The 15,450-nt window shown below is 40.6% G+C and overlaps 1 protein-coding gene across 1 annotated transcript in view; it reads left to right on the top strand.

Moving 5' to 3' along the window:
- The window catches only part of ZFPM2 (zinc finger protein, FOG family member 2), a 332,257-nt gene that overhangs the window by 203,811 nt on the left and 112,996 nt on the right, over window positions 1-15,450 (top strand). Inside the window, exon 5 of the mRNA XM_069957210.1 lies at window positions 1,229-1,340. Coding sequence (XP_069813311.1) covers window positions 1,229-1,340 — 112 coding nt within the window. The remainder of the gene's footprint in view (window positions 1-1,228; window positions 1,341-15,450) is intronic.

Below are 15,450 nucleotides of genomic sequence, written 5' to 3'. Positions count from 1 at the left end.
ATGTTTTCCCTGTCTCCCTATGGCTGCATTCAACTTCTTCAGCCACCGGTAATCAAATGCAGAACAATCAGACTCAAGCATACCAAGTTGCGCCCACCCCTACCTTAGCTTCTACCCCTTATGGATAGAAGATAACTTTGTAAAATAGGAATACCCCTTTAACTTGACACTATATTGGGCGAACCATTTTAATCTTTACAAAGTGGCCTCCTCCTTTTCTATGAAATGCTATTCCCTCACTCCAACAAATTTCCTAAGGAAAGGGGGCTTCTCTCTATATCTCATGCATAGGAAGATTTGGTGTTTTTTTCTCATTTTCTTTCTTTATTTAATATCGTGTGGCCGAGTAGAGAGAAAAGACAAAGTCTCCCTGATAGAGTCATTCTATAAATCCAATCTGGCCCTATAACAAAGACACGCATTCATACTCATCTCACACTTACAATGTACTCAACGCAACTTTTACCTTTTATATGAATGTAACATCTCTCAATAACAAGGTATATATATATTTAAAAAAATCCCTATTATATATAACAGTAATTCCTCAATGGGAAAAAATATGGAACAAGCGTCTCTATTTTTTAATTTTTTTTTTTTTCATACCTCAAAGGACAAGAGGTGTCATGCTTTGCTTCCTCTGCTTTGAAATGTATTCACTCTGTGTCTTTTATAGTCCTGAGACTACATATTGAAACATTAACAATATTATTATTTCAGCGGCAGTAAAACTGTACATCATCAGGCGGCAAAAGATAGAGAAGGGAAAATTACATTATTCATTCAGAATAATTTCCTACGTGAAAATAAATGTAACAGCGGATAAGGGGTTTGAAATGGATACTGATTCTCTGAATTCTTTCCTGTCTGTTTCAGGAAATAGTGAGATCTTGTTGATAGCGAAGTACAATGTACCTAAAGTTCACTTGCAAACATGGTTTTCTGCTCTGAAAGTCATCTGCATTTTCCTTTATAATTCCAAACCACTGGAGATCGGCGTAATCTGGGAGATCTGATCCAGTATCGTTTGGAAATATCCTTGATAATAACTTAGCTATTCAGATCAGCCGAGAGGCTGGAACGCTTTTATCCCTTCTTATTGTTTAAGGAGATGATGCTGAGAATATAGATGATGACTGAATGGATAAAGAATGAATCTCAAAAGTCTTCATTTAAAAAAAAAAAAATAAATTGTTAATTGTTCCTTCTCTTATTATTTTTCCCGTAGAAGACAAAGGCTCCCGTTCCTCTGGTGCTGACCGACGGTCCCAAATGGTTGTTGGATGTGACCTGGCAAGGAGTTGAGGACAGCAAGAATAACTGTATTGTGTACAACAAAGGTAAAACATTGTGTGGTATTATGATAGTGTTGATTAAATAGTTTTTTTGGGGATTACAGTTGTTTTGGCTGTCGGAATTCACAAGTCCATGGATGTAACCACGAGCAAAGTTAATGGTGACATACTGTGTTGGAGTCATACTATGGGTCATACGTGATAAGCAATGAGATATCCAGCAACTTGGTGTAGTCCAATCGATACGTCTCTGTTGTATAAAAACAGACTCCAAAATCTTCAGACCAACATGTTTCAGGCTCGCAGCGACGCTGTACCCACAATCTGCCCCCCAAAACTGCTAGTACCGCCAGATAGCTGCTTTTAATCCAAGATCTGTCCTGGGGTCTGTTCAGCAAGTGATGCAGTTATTGTTCTAAAAAACAACTTTTAAAGAGGATGTACCACCAGATACATCCTCTTTAACCTGAAGCCACGGATCGAATGGCGTCGGCATGGGGAAGCCGGTGCCGCTGTCTTTTTTCCGGACCGAGGCCCTGTTCCTGCGCACGGCGCCGTTCTATGCACCGGAACCGGCCGGTGCTCAAGCACTGGAGGTAGGCCAGGCCGCCCCCAGTGGGAGGGAATTCCCTCCCCTGTATGACGCGGCTCCTTTAGAATCAATGGAGCCGCGTCATACAGGGGAGGGAATTCCCTCCCACTGGGGGCGGCCCGGCCGGTGCGTAGAGCGGCGCCGTGCACGGGAACGGAGCCTCGGTCAGAAAAACGGACCGCGGCATCGGCTTCCCCGTGCTGGCGCCGTTCGATCCGTGGCTTTAGGTTAAAGAGGATGTACCTGGTGGTACATCATTTTTAAACTTGCAGCCCTGTGTCAAATTTGCATGGAGTGTCTATGCCCTAGGCCTGCAATGCCCCTCTGTCCCTCCACCCCATCTCTTCACCAATAGGAATGCCCCAGGCAGTATTTCTCCTATTCAACACTGCACATGTGCTGGAACATCAAGGCACATCTGTGGTGTTCAGACAAGTGATGAATAGGAGAAATCCTTCCAAGGGGCATTCCTAAAGATGAGGAGGGTGGGGAGGAAGGATGGAGAGGTGGTGCAGGCATAGGACACAGACACTCTAGGCCACACCAATTTGACAGAGGGCTGCAAGTTTAAAAGTTGTTTTTTAGGGCAATATCTGCATAACCTGCCGAACGGACCCCAGGACAGATCTTGGATTAAAAGCAGCTATCTGATGGTACATGTGGTTTGGGGGGGCCAACTTGTGGGTAAAGAGTCGCTTTAAGGGCCTGCGAGCTTGAAAGATTTTGGCCTGAAGATTTTAGAGTGTGTTTTTATTCAATAAAGATGTATCGATTAGACTACACCGAGTTGTTGGATATCTCTTCCATTTGTCTTCAAGTTGGGCTTTTCCTGCCAGACTGCGATCCAGCACAGGTGAATGGTTACCGGCAGTAGCGGTGAGCAATTGACTTTATTCACTATATGTGTGATGGGCAATGTTTGGATAAGAATAATGATAAAGCAATCCATTTCTCTTAAACAATTGCATCCAGGATATACTGATACAATTATCGCTGTTCCCTGCGGTGCAGTGGTAGCCTTGGTGCTTGAGTGCACCACTGTCAAATAATAACCTGCAAGAATTACGTATAAGTGGTGCATGTAGGTGACCCTGTTACTAGAGAGGAACAAACCTCGAACACGTACATGTTTGTCCACACCCGAGCATGTGCGGCATTTGATTACCAGTGGCTGGAGAAGTTGGATGTGGTCCTAAGGCTGCCTGGAAAACATTGATACAGCCATAGGCCATAGGCTGTATAAATGTTACCCAAGGTTCCCTAGAGCTGCATCCAACTTTTTCAGCCACCGTTAATCAAATGCTGCATGTATGTTGTTACAGATTTTTCCTAAAAGGGGTTATCCAGCGCTACAAAAACATGGCCACTTTCTTCCAGAGACAGCCCCACTCTTGTCTCCAGCTTGGGCGGCGTTTTGCTGCTCAGTTCCATTGAAGTGAATGGAGCTTAATTGCAAACCGCACCTGAACTAGAGACAAGAGTCGTGATGTCTCTGAAAGAAAGTGGTCATGTTTTTGTAGCACTGGAAAACTCCTTTAAGGCTAAAGAGCCTTTATTGCTCTCGGCTTGTGCTGTGTTGAGGTTGTACAGTATATTGACCAATATAATACAATGTTGCAAAAACAGTATTAGTGTTTCTAGGGCCAATCCTAATGATTTTGGGGGGACTGGCCAACCGTCTTGAAATCATCCCTGAACCTTGTACTGTATGGAAATTAAGTAACTAGAATCTTTGGAAAGTTACACAGTATAAAGACTCCTCTCTCTGTATTCAACTCTTCCCCTGCTGCAAGCACGCCTCCTGCCTGATGATTGATGTTCATCCCTACAGTGACACCAGCTGTCAATCATCAGGCAGGAGGCGTGTTTGTAGTATAGGGAATAAATTAATACAGAGAGATGAGTCTTTGAGCTGATTCAGATTCAGTGATTCTATATACTTTATTTACAGAAGACAAAGTTTACTCTTCAAAAACATATGACTCAGGCACACATATAACGGACATGTAAAGAATGGATACTAAATGACCTACAACAGCTTTATCATGAGTGCTGATTGTATTCTGTAATGAACAGTCATGATTTATAGGTTTATTTTTTGATATTTGATCATATTTCCAAAATTCCTCAAACTTTTAAAGGATTTATCCAGGCTTTTAAAAACATGGCGGCTTTCTTCCAGAACCAGCACCTTACACAGCTCAGTTCCATGGAAGTAAATGAAGCTGTAGTGTAATACCACAAACAACCTGAGGACAGGAGTGGTGCTGTTTTTGCAAGAAAGTAGCTGTGCTTTTTCCAAGCATGGATAATCTCTTTAAGAAGGTTATGTTTTACTGTAAGCCCTGTACTTCTTCAGGTACATATATACACGCAGAAGACCCCGGTGCAGTTGAAATGCAGTCCACAGTGACTAAAAGTCATTGTTACTTTTATTTCCAGCTATTGGAAATAGATTTTCTTTAAGATTTTGTCTGACATTTTGTCTAACGTCCAGAGATCAGGGTAGATGCCTCTTTCTTTGGATATACAATAACATTAGGTATGATGTGACTACGGCAGGGGCTGCCTGCCCTTTACAGCTATCGCTCCTTTCGATAACCTATTTGCAGAAGACGTCCCTGTAATATTAGGTTTTGCTATTTCAAACAGCAGCTAATTGTAGTGACACTTTAAACACCAGCCTCAAACAATGCTCCTTGTCAGGGAAGGACCTGGAGAAGCTGCCTGCTTATGATAGCCACATCCAGCACAAAGTGGGAGCGTATTAATCCCGGCTCTAACACAAGATCTTTCTGTGAAGTGCCATTATTTCAGTACATAAAACAGACATTGATAGAGAAGTCCATGGAGGCGTCCTATGAAATTGAATCTGTATGTATTTTGTACCAGATGTTAGCATTGACTTAAAGGGTTTGTCTGATTAGAGACACCCCACCCCCTTACAGATTTCAGCTGATCTGTGATCTGTGAGTTAGGGCTCTATTCCACCGGACGATTATCGTTCAGATTATCATTAAATCGTTCGAATCTAAACGATAATCGTTCGGTTGAAATGCAGTTAACGATTAACGACCGAACGAGAAATCGTTGATCGCTTTATAACACCTGGACCTATTTTTATCGTTGCTCGTTCGCAAATCTTTCGCATTAAATAAGACGTCGTTCGCAATAGATACGAACGCAATAGCGAAGAAAAAGCGAAAAGAAAACGATCTCAAATACGATTATAAGTAACGATTATCGTTCCATGGAAATGAGTGAACGTTTTAGGTCTTTCGCAATAGCGGTCGTTTGAGATCGTTAATCGTTAACATTTATGCGAACGATAACCGTCAGGTGGAATAGGGCCCTTAGAGTACTATTCCACAAAGTGATTTTTCAATGAATAACAATAAACTATCTCACACGACCGCCATGGTGAATGACCTGAAATCGTTCACCCAATAACACGGAACAATCGCCGTTACTTATGATTGTTCTTGCGGTTGTCCTGACGTCGCTACTGTGTTCGTCGCTACTGTGAACAACCGAACGACGTCTTATTACATGCGAACGATTTGCAAACGATCGAGAGGTCCAAATTTTATCAAACAACCTACGATTTCTCGTTGAATGTTTAATTGATGTCTGTTATTACACTAAAGGATTATCGTTCTAACGTTTTTCGAACGATAATCATCCCGTGTAATAGTGCCCTTAGTCCCACTTGGCAGAGCAGGGCAATACCTTATTGGGTGTGTAATATGCCTGATCCTTTCTTAGATATATGGAGCATTGGAAGTATAATAGTGTGGACAGGATAGTAGAAGGCCCTTGGGAGGGGGGACCCTGTGGACAAGTGGCTACTTTGTCTGTCTACACTCTGATCGTAAAGAGAATGCATCCCAAGCAAATGAATTGGCTGAGAGCACCAACACAATATTTCCTATAGGGGATGAAGAAGTAAAAGCTCCTCTGTCACATAAGAGGCATAGGGATAAGAGGCAGAAGCATATAGGCCTAGCATTATGGTCTAGGACCTTCTGTAGTACATTGTTAGTGGCTCCCCATTCTGAACAAGGAAGATTGAGCCCTCTATGTAGGCTATATGCTCTTACATAGCAAATGGAAAGGGGATATCTTAGAAAGGCTCTTAAAGGTCCCTAAAATCCCTATATTTACTTTCGCCAGGGGGGAGGTGCGGCGGTCAACCTTGCTCCCCGGCCGAGTGTCATTGGACACTTTTTACATGTTAGACTCATGGAGTGAACGGGCTGGATTTGATTGCCAGCCGGGTGAGGGGGCAAAAGATACTGGAAATGACACTAATGCTTTAAGGTGGTCAAACATTTTCGATATCTTTAGGCTGAGGTCTCTTGAGCTCCCCCGTACACATAAATGTTTGGCACAGCCGAATACGCATGTGTTATCTATGGAGAGGGGAAGGTAAGCCACACATCTTCTAAACATCATGTGTTTGTGGAGAGCTGGGAAGCCGCCATAAACAGTTGGCCGAACCTCCGAAGGGGCTAAGTTTGCCCGACTTTTATATAAGGTGTACGTGCATCAGTTGTCAGCTGAATGAATGTTAAAATTCAACACTTGTTTGGAAGACATCTGATCCCAACAACCAACGACATCCTAAGAAACATTAAGACAACATCCTAAGAAAGAATTGGACAATAAAAAGTTCCGCCTGTCCAACATGTTGAATTCCCGACATCTCGTTCCTGTCAACTTTTTGTAATGTGTATGTATGTTAAGGCACACACAGCTTTAGAACGCCCCCATTACAGCCCTTCAGTTCACCCCAGCTATCTTTGATGCTATTTCAAGCTGTTAGGCACAGTATGAAAGCATAAATCTATAAAATATTGAAATGTTAATACATGAGTATAATTATTTCAGCTAATATTGTTATAATTTAACTCCTAGAGAGACATCACAATACGAGGAAAGATCATACAATTCAGAGCACACAAGTCACTTATGGTAATATCGGCTGTTACCAACCAAGACAACTCTAAGTTGTGCCTCGGAGAGACTTTGATGATCTCTTTGTAGATTTTACAGAACATATTACAATTTTACACATTTTATTCTAGGTTTCCAAACATAGGCACACACAGAGATGAAATATGTTTTTGCCAAGGCAACCTACTGACTGGTATAAAGAAAGCAAAAAAGAACAAACCGAAGCCCGGGAACTTAAGCAAACAGGCGTTCATATCAAATTATTTACATCCGAAACATTAATCGCAACATCAAAGACTCTCGAAAAAAAACTTCCTCGAAACAATTACAAGTTGTTCTTTTAATCATTACATTTTACACACTCAGAAGTAGATTTCTTTGTAACCTTCAGAAGCCTTTGAAAGCGCCAAATGAAATATTAAATATATAAATACACAGCATCAATTTGCATTTAAATAATGTGTGTCAGGTTCTGTAAAACACAACATTTGTTGTGTAGGAACGTGCACAATAGAGAGAATGCTTTCGGCTGAACGCTATCTACGCTCCCATCAGATATTACGGCTCGGTGTATCTCCTTCTGTGCTCTCTGCTCTTAGATGACCCCAGTTACAAAAACAAGGTTTATTATTCATAGAGTCGAATTTAACCCCGTATTTGCTCACAATGGAAAACAGTGCTGCCTTCCTGAAGAAGTATGCCCTTCAATCACTGCATAGGTCTAGAAGAGAGTCCTTTATCTGAATATCAATGACTATGGCTCAAAATATTCAAGAGATTCTTTGCAGATGTATACAAGGGACTTAGAACTGAGGACCCATATATGTTTTGTTAGCCGATCTATTCTATAAATCATTGTTATGTTGTATCAATTGAGATAACCAGTAATTTAGTTTCCTTAATGGAACTGAATGCTCATCTAGCTTTCATAATTTGGGAGATTTTTGAGTAAATGTGCACTTTTCTCATCGGACATAAGCGGTAAGATCTGGTTGTCTCCTTTTTCCATTTTTAGTTGGTCGAATCTTCTCTGGATAAGCATTGATATAAACAAGTGAAGTGTTGAAGCCCACAAAGGGCGGAACATTGTCTCTGCAGTGCAGCAGGGAGGGCTGCGTCATACACTTTGTATGGCACATAAGGTAAACCTCATAGTGCACAGGTTTCTTCGAACATTTTGTGCCAATTGTTGATCCCTTTTGAGGACGCGACTCTGTGAGCAGGCATCAAGGACATCATCCCACTTGTCCGTATTCTGGAAAGTGCGGTAACCTACATCATCAGCGAGGAATCCCAGGCCACCACTCCAAGGCTGACCATCCTCCTCCATGAATAGTCTATTCGCAATCATACTGGCCTGGGTGCAATAAGTTCCTGCCTCCTCCTCATATAGTCTGTTCTCAATATTACTGGCCTGAGTGCAATCAGGTACTGCCTCCTCCTCAAATAGTCTCTTTTCAACCATACTGGGCTGTTTGCAATCAAGTGCTACTGCCTCCTCCTCCCCCTCCTCCATACTGGGCCCAATACAGTACTATTACTGCTGCTGGTTCCACTGTCACATGACTGTTTTCCACCCTACTCGGTCCAAGGAACTTTGTATCCTATGTCCCAAGTAATCATTTACATCTTGGCTAATTTTTTTTCACTATTTTTGCACTTTGATTTTTTCCACTTTTTTCATTGTAATAGCAACTGCAACTAAACGAAACTATACCCTATTACACTCCCACTACTGTAGTTGCAATTATTCAGCCATTATAGCAAGGTTTGTTTTAGGTTCGGTTCGTACGAATCCGAACTTCACGAAAGTTCGCCAGATCCAACCGAACCGAACTTTTCAAAAGTTCGCTCATCCCTAGTTTTGATCAATCAGGATCTGAGTGTTCACACCACGTCTGATCAGAAGAATGAGCCAGGAAACGTCTGCACTCAGCATATTCACTCCAGGACTCATGTCATGTCACAGAGAGGGGAAGGAGTAAATGGTAGCATGGCCGTCTCTCCACTTGTTCTACTGATTGGTTAAGGTCTGAGTACTCTACACCTGTGTAGATTACTTTTATAGGCTGATCCATGTGTCTCTCTGGTAACAGACTATAAACTCTGTGTAGTCTGATCCTCACAGTCATACTACCTTACATCTGTCATCTGTTTCTTGCTTACTTTCCAAATGTATGTTAGCAAAAAGTAGGGAACAGATGGAAAGGAGTACGACTGCTGGATCTGACTACAAAGGTTGTTTTGTAGTCTGCAACCACGGAGACGAACAGGTGTTATGGTATAAGTTGTAGAAGATTTTAATCAAGAAAATATTTGCTAAATGAGTAGATACATTAAAACAATGAAAACACAATGTATGCAAAGGTAAACATACCCTTTATATATGTAATTCATGGAGCTTTGGTGCTTAGATCCCAACTGGGCCCATGCTGGCTTTGTTTTTTGTTTTTGTTTTATACAAAAAATCTTTTCAATGTAACAAGTCAGTCAATAAGTTTTTTTTTATGATTCCTTTAAACAATATATAAAATTATCTGTAATGTGCAAAAACGTTTATATTCCTAAAACCACCACAATGTCATCACATCTGCCACCTTGTAACTCGTCACGTAAAATAGAATCATGTATGAATCTCCAGAATTGATGAAAAATAGCGCCTAAAAATAATTACTAGTCCACTACTAAAGTCATTATCTTAATTTGCCTAATATACAGCATTAACATTTGCAAGATAGAAAACATTACCGAGAACATTTTTACTATTTTTAAAGAGACGCTGTCAGTAGGATTATGCTGTCCTATCTAAGGATAGCATAAACTAATGACAGAAATGCTGAATATTTACATTGTTTTTTAGGATTCGGAGGTATCCTTTCCATGATGTGCTTGTACTCAGTAGTCTTGGATATTCATGAGCACCTAAACTCTACGCCCACCAGACAGCCTATCAATCAGCAGCTGGAGGACGGAGGGGGTGGTGCAGTTCAAATCATATTCTTATGCATATTAAGAGAATAACTGAACAGAACAATATAAGTATTAAACAGTTCTGTTCTGCTGTCCTTTTTCTGAACCGCGACCCTGTTTCTGCAAATGGCGCAGATCTATTCTTGTGCATTTCTCCTTTTTTTGCAATGTTGCCTTTGTATAAGGGAATAGAACTAGCCCAAACCATCAGTACAACTGTAAGAGGAGCCTTATTAGCTTGGTGGGGGTTTAACTGCTGCTAACTCCACGATCAGCTGATTAAAGGGGTTCTGATACTCATGCAAGCATCACTATCTCTACCCTTCACAACTCATTTAGTAGCATTTGCAGTTTTTCCTATTTAAGTGAATAGGATGGAATGCTATAGCAGTCATAGTCTGATCAGCTGATCGGCGGTGGTGCTCTGATCAGACCACCATTAATTGGATATTAATATAGGCTATTAATATTAAAGGAAATCTACAGTATCAGCAGGTTCATGCATACAAATCTGCAGATAGTTCCTGGTAGTCCCTTACCTCCTCTATCCATCTCTGCCGGTAGAGGAAGAAGGGGGCTACAGGGAATTTTCAGCAGGTTCATGTGCACAAAACTGCTGATAGTTTTCCTTCAAACTCCCTTTTGGGGTGCCTTCACACCTACCGACTCGCAGCGTTAATAACGCTGCGAGTCGGCTAGGTCCTGGCAGATGACTGTCAGTACATACACGCAGCGGTCTGAACGACCGATGCGTGTATGTAAATCTGCCGGCCGCTTAACCCCTTCTGATGCCGCCCGCCTCCAGCTCCGATCTGCGGCCGGCAGATTTACATACACGCAGTGGTCGTTCAGACCGCTGCGTGTATGTACTGACAGAGATCTGCCAGGACCTAGCTGACTCGCAGCGTTATTAACGCTGCGAGTCGGTTGGTGTGAAGGCACCCTTACATAGGAGCTTCAAGTTGTAACCTAGGAGTAGGAGCCCTACATTTTTATGGGCCCCTTAACAACTGCATGGGCGGCGACCATAATACATACAGCCTTAGCTATACATAAAAAAAACACAAATCCTATTTTATACATGACCAGGGTGAAATATAGATGGAACAAACATCTTGTACAAAGATTTCCAGGGTCACAGTATTGCATTGTTATTGAGGAAGAAAGGTGTTTGTGCAAAGAAATGTAATTATCTCGTCCTCCTCATTACATGTATGGTTACCTGCGTTTAGAGGCATTATTAAAACAGGGTGTCGGTACAAATATTTAGCAATGGGAATTATACATTCATAAGACGATTAAGTTAGCTAGTTAAGAAATTCCAATATTGCTTTTTAAATGACTTCAGGATATGGTAGGTACTAAGGTTATTATCTGTTATCAGGAATACAGCGGAATTGTACGACTGGATAATAACTAAACAACTGACACAATGTAAAATTACATTATCAGTGTGTTAAAACAAAATTGCGCCCTAAAGGAGTGTACATGCCAGCTCAGAGCTGCAATGTAATTATGCTTAACTCTGATAATTAAAATACAGCGGAGATCAACAGAATCATTTTCATTAAGAAAATTATTAATGATGGTGGTATAACGGTAATTGATTGCCGAGCACCACAGGATAACGCCGGGCTGGGAGAAGAAGCAACACGTTTCCCAGATGTCTGAGGCCATTCGATTATGTTGCAGAAGATAGGTGATGCTTCAAATTGAATAGCGGCAGTAATCCGTGGACATGACATAGGCTTCAAAGAGCTCGGCCAAATATCCAGACTACGGCGCCAATGGATAGTAATTGGCAGGCAATCTATGGAGGTGGGGGGTGGGGGTAGGGAAAGTCAAGCTGTCCTATAGAATGTCATCATTAATGGGCTGCGGGGAAGTGTCAAAATGTACTTTTAATATATCATATCTGTGTATGTGGATAAAAGGATATACATAGACAGATAGATAGATAGATAGATAGATAGATAGATAGATAGGAGATAGATAGATAGATAGATAGATAGATAGATAGATAGATAGATAGAAGATAGATAGATAGATAATAAATAGATAGATAGATAGATAGATAGATAGATAGATAGATAGGAGATAGATAGGAGATAGATAGATAAATAGGAGATAGATAGATAGATAGATAGATAGATAGATAGATAGATAGATAGATAGGAGATAGATAGATAGGAGATAGATAGATAGATAGATAGATAGATAGATAGATAGATAGATAGATAGATAGGAGATAGATAGATAGATAGATAGATAGATAGATAGATAGATAATAAATAGATAGATAGATAGATAGATAGATAGATAAATAGGAGATAGATAGATAGATAGACCAGAGATAGATAGATAGATAGATAGATAGATAGATAGGAGATAGATAGATAGATGATAGATAGATAGATAGATAGATAGATAGATAGATAGATAGGAGATAGATAGATAGATAGATAGGAGATAGATAGATAGATAGATAGATAGATAGATAGATAGGAGATAGATAGATAATAAATAGATAGATAGATAGATAGATAGATAGATAGATAGATAGATAATAAATAGATAGATAGATAGATAGATAGATAGATAGTAGGAGATAGATAGATAGATAGATAAAAAATAGATAGATAGATAGATAGATAGATAGATAGATAGATAGAAGTTTAAGAAAGAGAGACATTTCTTTAACATGCATCCTGCTTGAGAAGACCTCAGATACAGATGTGAACAGCGCCTTAAAGGAATTTTAAACTCTTGGTGACCCAAAGGCCGGTCTTAGGAATTTCTATACTTTATCCAGCATAGAAACACAAATTACACCTAGGGAAGCAGCCTGTGTCAGTAGTATATAATACCAATATATAGTACCCATGTAATATTGTTATACAGTATCTAAATGATTCCACTATACAGTCTCAAGATAATAACACTATTGTGTCCATATCCTGATCAATTCAATGTTATACAGTAACACAAATAACAATGATGTACAACACCCAAATAACAGGTATTACTGCTGCTTAATTCCACTAATAGAAGTACGGTATATTATGGAGTTGCCATATATGCATGCGCTCAGCCGTCTGATATCTATCAGGGATCTCACTTCTCTCGACATGGCAAAATTTTATTTTTGTCATTTTCCCAAAAGCAGAAATAAAGTCTGAGCACAAGACGTTACAATTCCTGCTTGAAGGAAAACAGAGAAATATATATATGTTCTCTTAGCTGTCAGAAGCCTTTTGCCTTATCAGAAAAAACTGTCATGGCAAGAACATCACGGAATGGACAGGAGTCTATTAAATTAATAAGCTGCAGGATGGTGTCTGGGGAGTTATGATGCGCCATAAATCCAGTTTGATCATGGTGGACAAGTCTTAAATCTACAGCTTTCTTATACGCACCCTTCATGGATTGAAGTTTCATGCTAGCAAAAAGCCTTATTTCTGGAAAATTAAGACTTATCTTTTCAATTTCCTTTTTTTTTCACGGAAATGCTTATATTACAGATATTATAGAGAATTTATGGTGGTGCCGTTAACCCCATAAATTATGTTTGTTATATGTTGGGATCGAGTAAATGGTATGGGGTTTATTTTCTTTTGATACTTTAAATCTACTTTACTTACATGAACGTGTTCCCTACAGTGTACACTACATAGTCTACAATTTTATTTTTTTGTGCCTATATCATGGCCCAATCAACAGTTTGGTGACCAGTAGTGTTAAGCACCGGGACCGGCCCCAGGACCGCCTGCCAGAAGACATTTGCCCCCGAGTTGTGATGATGTCACAACTCAGGGGGAGGGGCCTGTCCCGGCTGATGGACTTGCTGTCAGTCCATTAGCCTAGTCGTGACGTGTCAGATCTGGAGACCCTGGAGCAGGTCCTACAAACGATCCCACCGCTCACTACCGGCATGGGTGGAGGCAAGTTAATATTTGTAATCAATATAACCCCTGCCACTGCCGGATTTTATAATCCACCAGACTTCTCATTTAAACATCCCTTTAAAGGATGAAATATACAAAAATTAGAATGGAAAAATAATAGGTGATTGCAATAGTAATAGGTTTTTGCAAGACACAGTAGAAATTGGTAGAACAGTGGTATGCCGGTATACCGCCGCAGTTCTAATGTGTCTTGCAGAAACCCATTAAATTTTTTCATTCTAATTTTTGTACATGCACTTTAAACATTCCTTCAAGGGATGAAATATAGATGAAAAGTAAATAGAAAAAATGCAGTACAGTAGGTTTACCAGGCACCCTCCGATTGACTCGACCATGCTCGAGGTTTGCTCATCTCTAAATATGTTCCAGAATTGTTATTTTATGGGGAACACAAGTAGTTACTAAAACAGACAGGTCAGGAGCGGTGACAGGTTCCCTTCAATCCGGCATCTGATAATGTGGCAGATTCCACAAGTTCCTCTCCTCTCCATAGACACCATACATACTGTATATTTCATAGATCTAAGCCTTGCCCGGCAATTCACAACAGTTTCCATTCAGTCAATTTTACACTAAGAAGTCAGCCTTATTAATACCGTCATTTATAACAGACATTGATCCCTGAGATGATATAAAGATACGGATAAATTGCTACTCCCATGTAGTTATATGCGCTCAGAGCATAACAGACAGAACTACTACATTACACAGGAAGAAAAAAAAAAAAAAAACTAAAATAATCTTGACAAAAACAAGCATCAGTCAGCAACAGGAATTGACTGCAATGCCCTAACCTTCAACTCACAAACTATGATGAACTAATGTGGCTGATCTGCGAGCAGGAGAAAATATTCAGAAATCTTGGAACGGATGTGCTTGAGACATAGAGGAGTGAACTGGGGCTTAGCCAGGATAAGTAATGACACGGGCTGGGCAAATAAGAATAAGTGCATAATGTGAGCGGAGAGCCGAGTGGTGGTGGCACGTGGTGCTGACAGTGATGGGCGAGTGTTATCATTGCCTGCTGGAAAACTAGAGCGTTCACATAATCCTCTAGGGTAAGGCTGCTACAGTCTTAGAGGATTGTATCATACTAGTAGATAAATACAAGCAGTATATATATATATATATATATATATATATATATATATTCATACCTTAAGGCTATGTTCACACTGCGTATATGTCCGGCTGCATATTTTCGCGGCCGGACATATATGCGTTAAACTCCGGCCTGGGATTTACGCTACATGCGGCCGGCTACGTACGGAGCGCGAACTTACGCCCGCAGTCTACTTACGTTTCCCGAGCGCCCTATGTAGCGATCTGACAGCGGTCTTTTACTTGGAAATCTTCGCCTAGCCCCGGACACCCCACAGAACCATTTGGATCGGCACAAAAAGCTTGAAAAATGAAGAAATCACCACTACGTACGGGACCGCATGTTACGCTACCGGCGTAAGTTACGTCATTTTCGTCCTCAAACAATGGTCTGGTTCATTTTTTACGGCGCCGCGTACGATCCGGGCGTAAGTTCGTACGTAGTGTGAACTGTGCCACCGTACATCATATACTTTCCATTGTACGCAAACTACGTAAGTCTCTGGCCGCTTATTCACGGAACGCGCTACGTCCGGAGACTTACGTAGTGTGAACATAGCCTTAAACATTA

Source organism: Dendropsophus ebraccatus, chromosome 2, assembly GCF_027789765.1.
Source record: "Dendropsophus ebraccatus isolate aDenEbr1 chromosome 2, aDenEbr1.pat, whole genome shotgun sequence".
In the NCBI taxonomy this organism is placed as follows: domain Eukaryota; kingdom Metazoa; phylum Chordata; class Amphibia; order Anura; family Hylidae; genus Dendropsophus; species Dendropsophus ebraccatus.
Note: the sequence above shows the minus strand (reverse complement) of the source record. Positions and strands in the feature narration are given on the sequence as shown.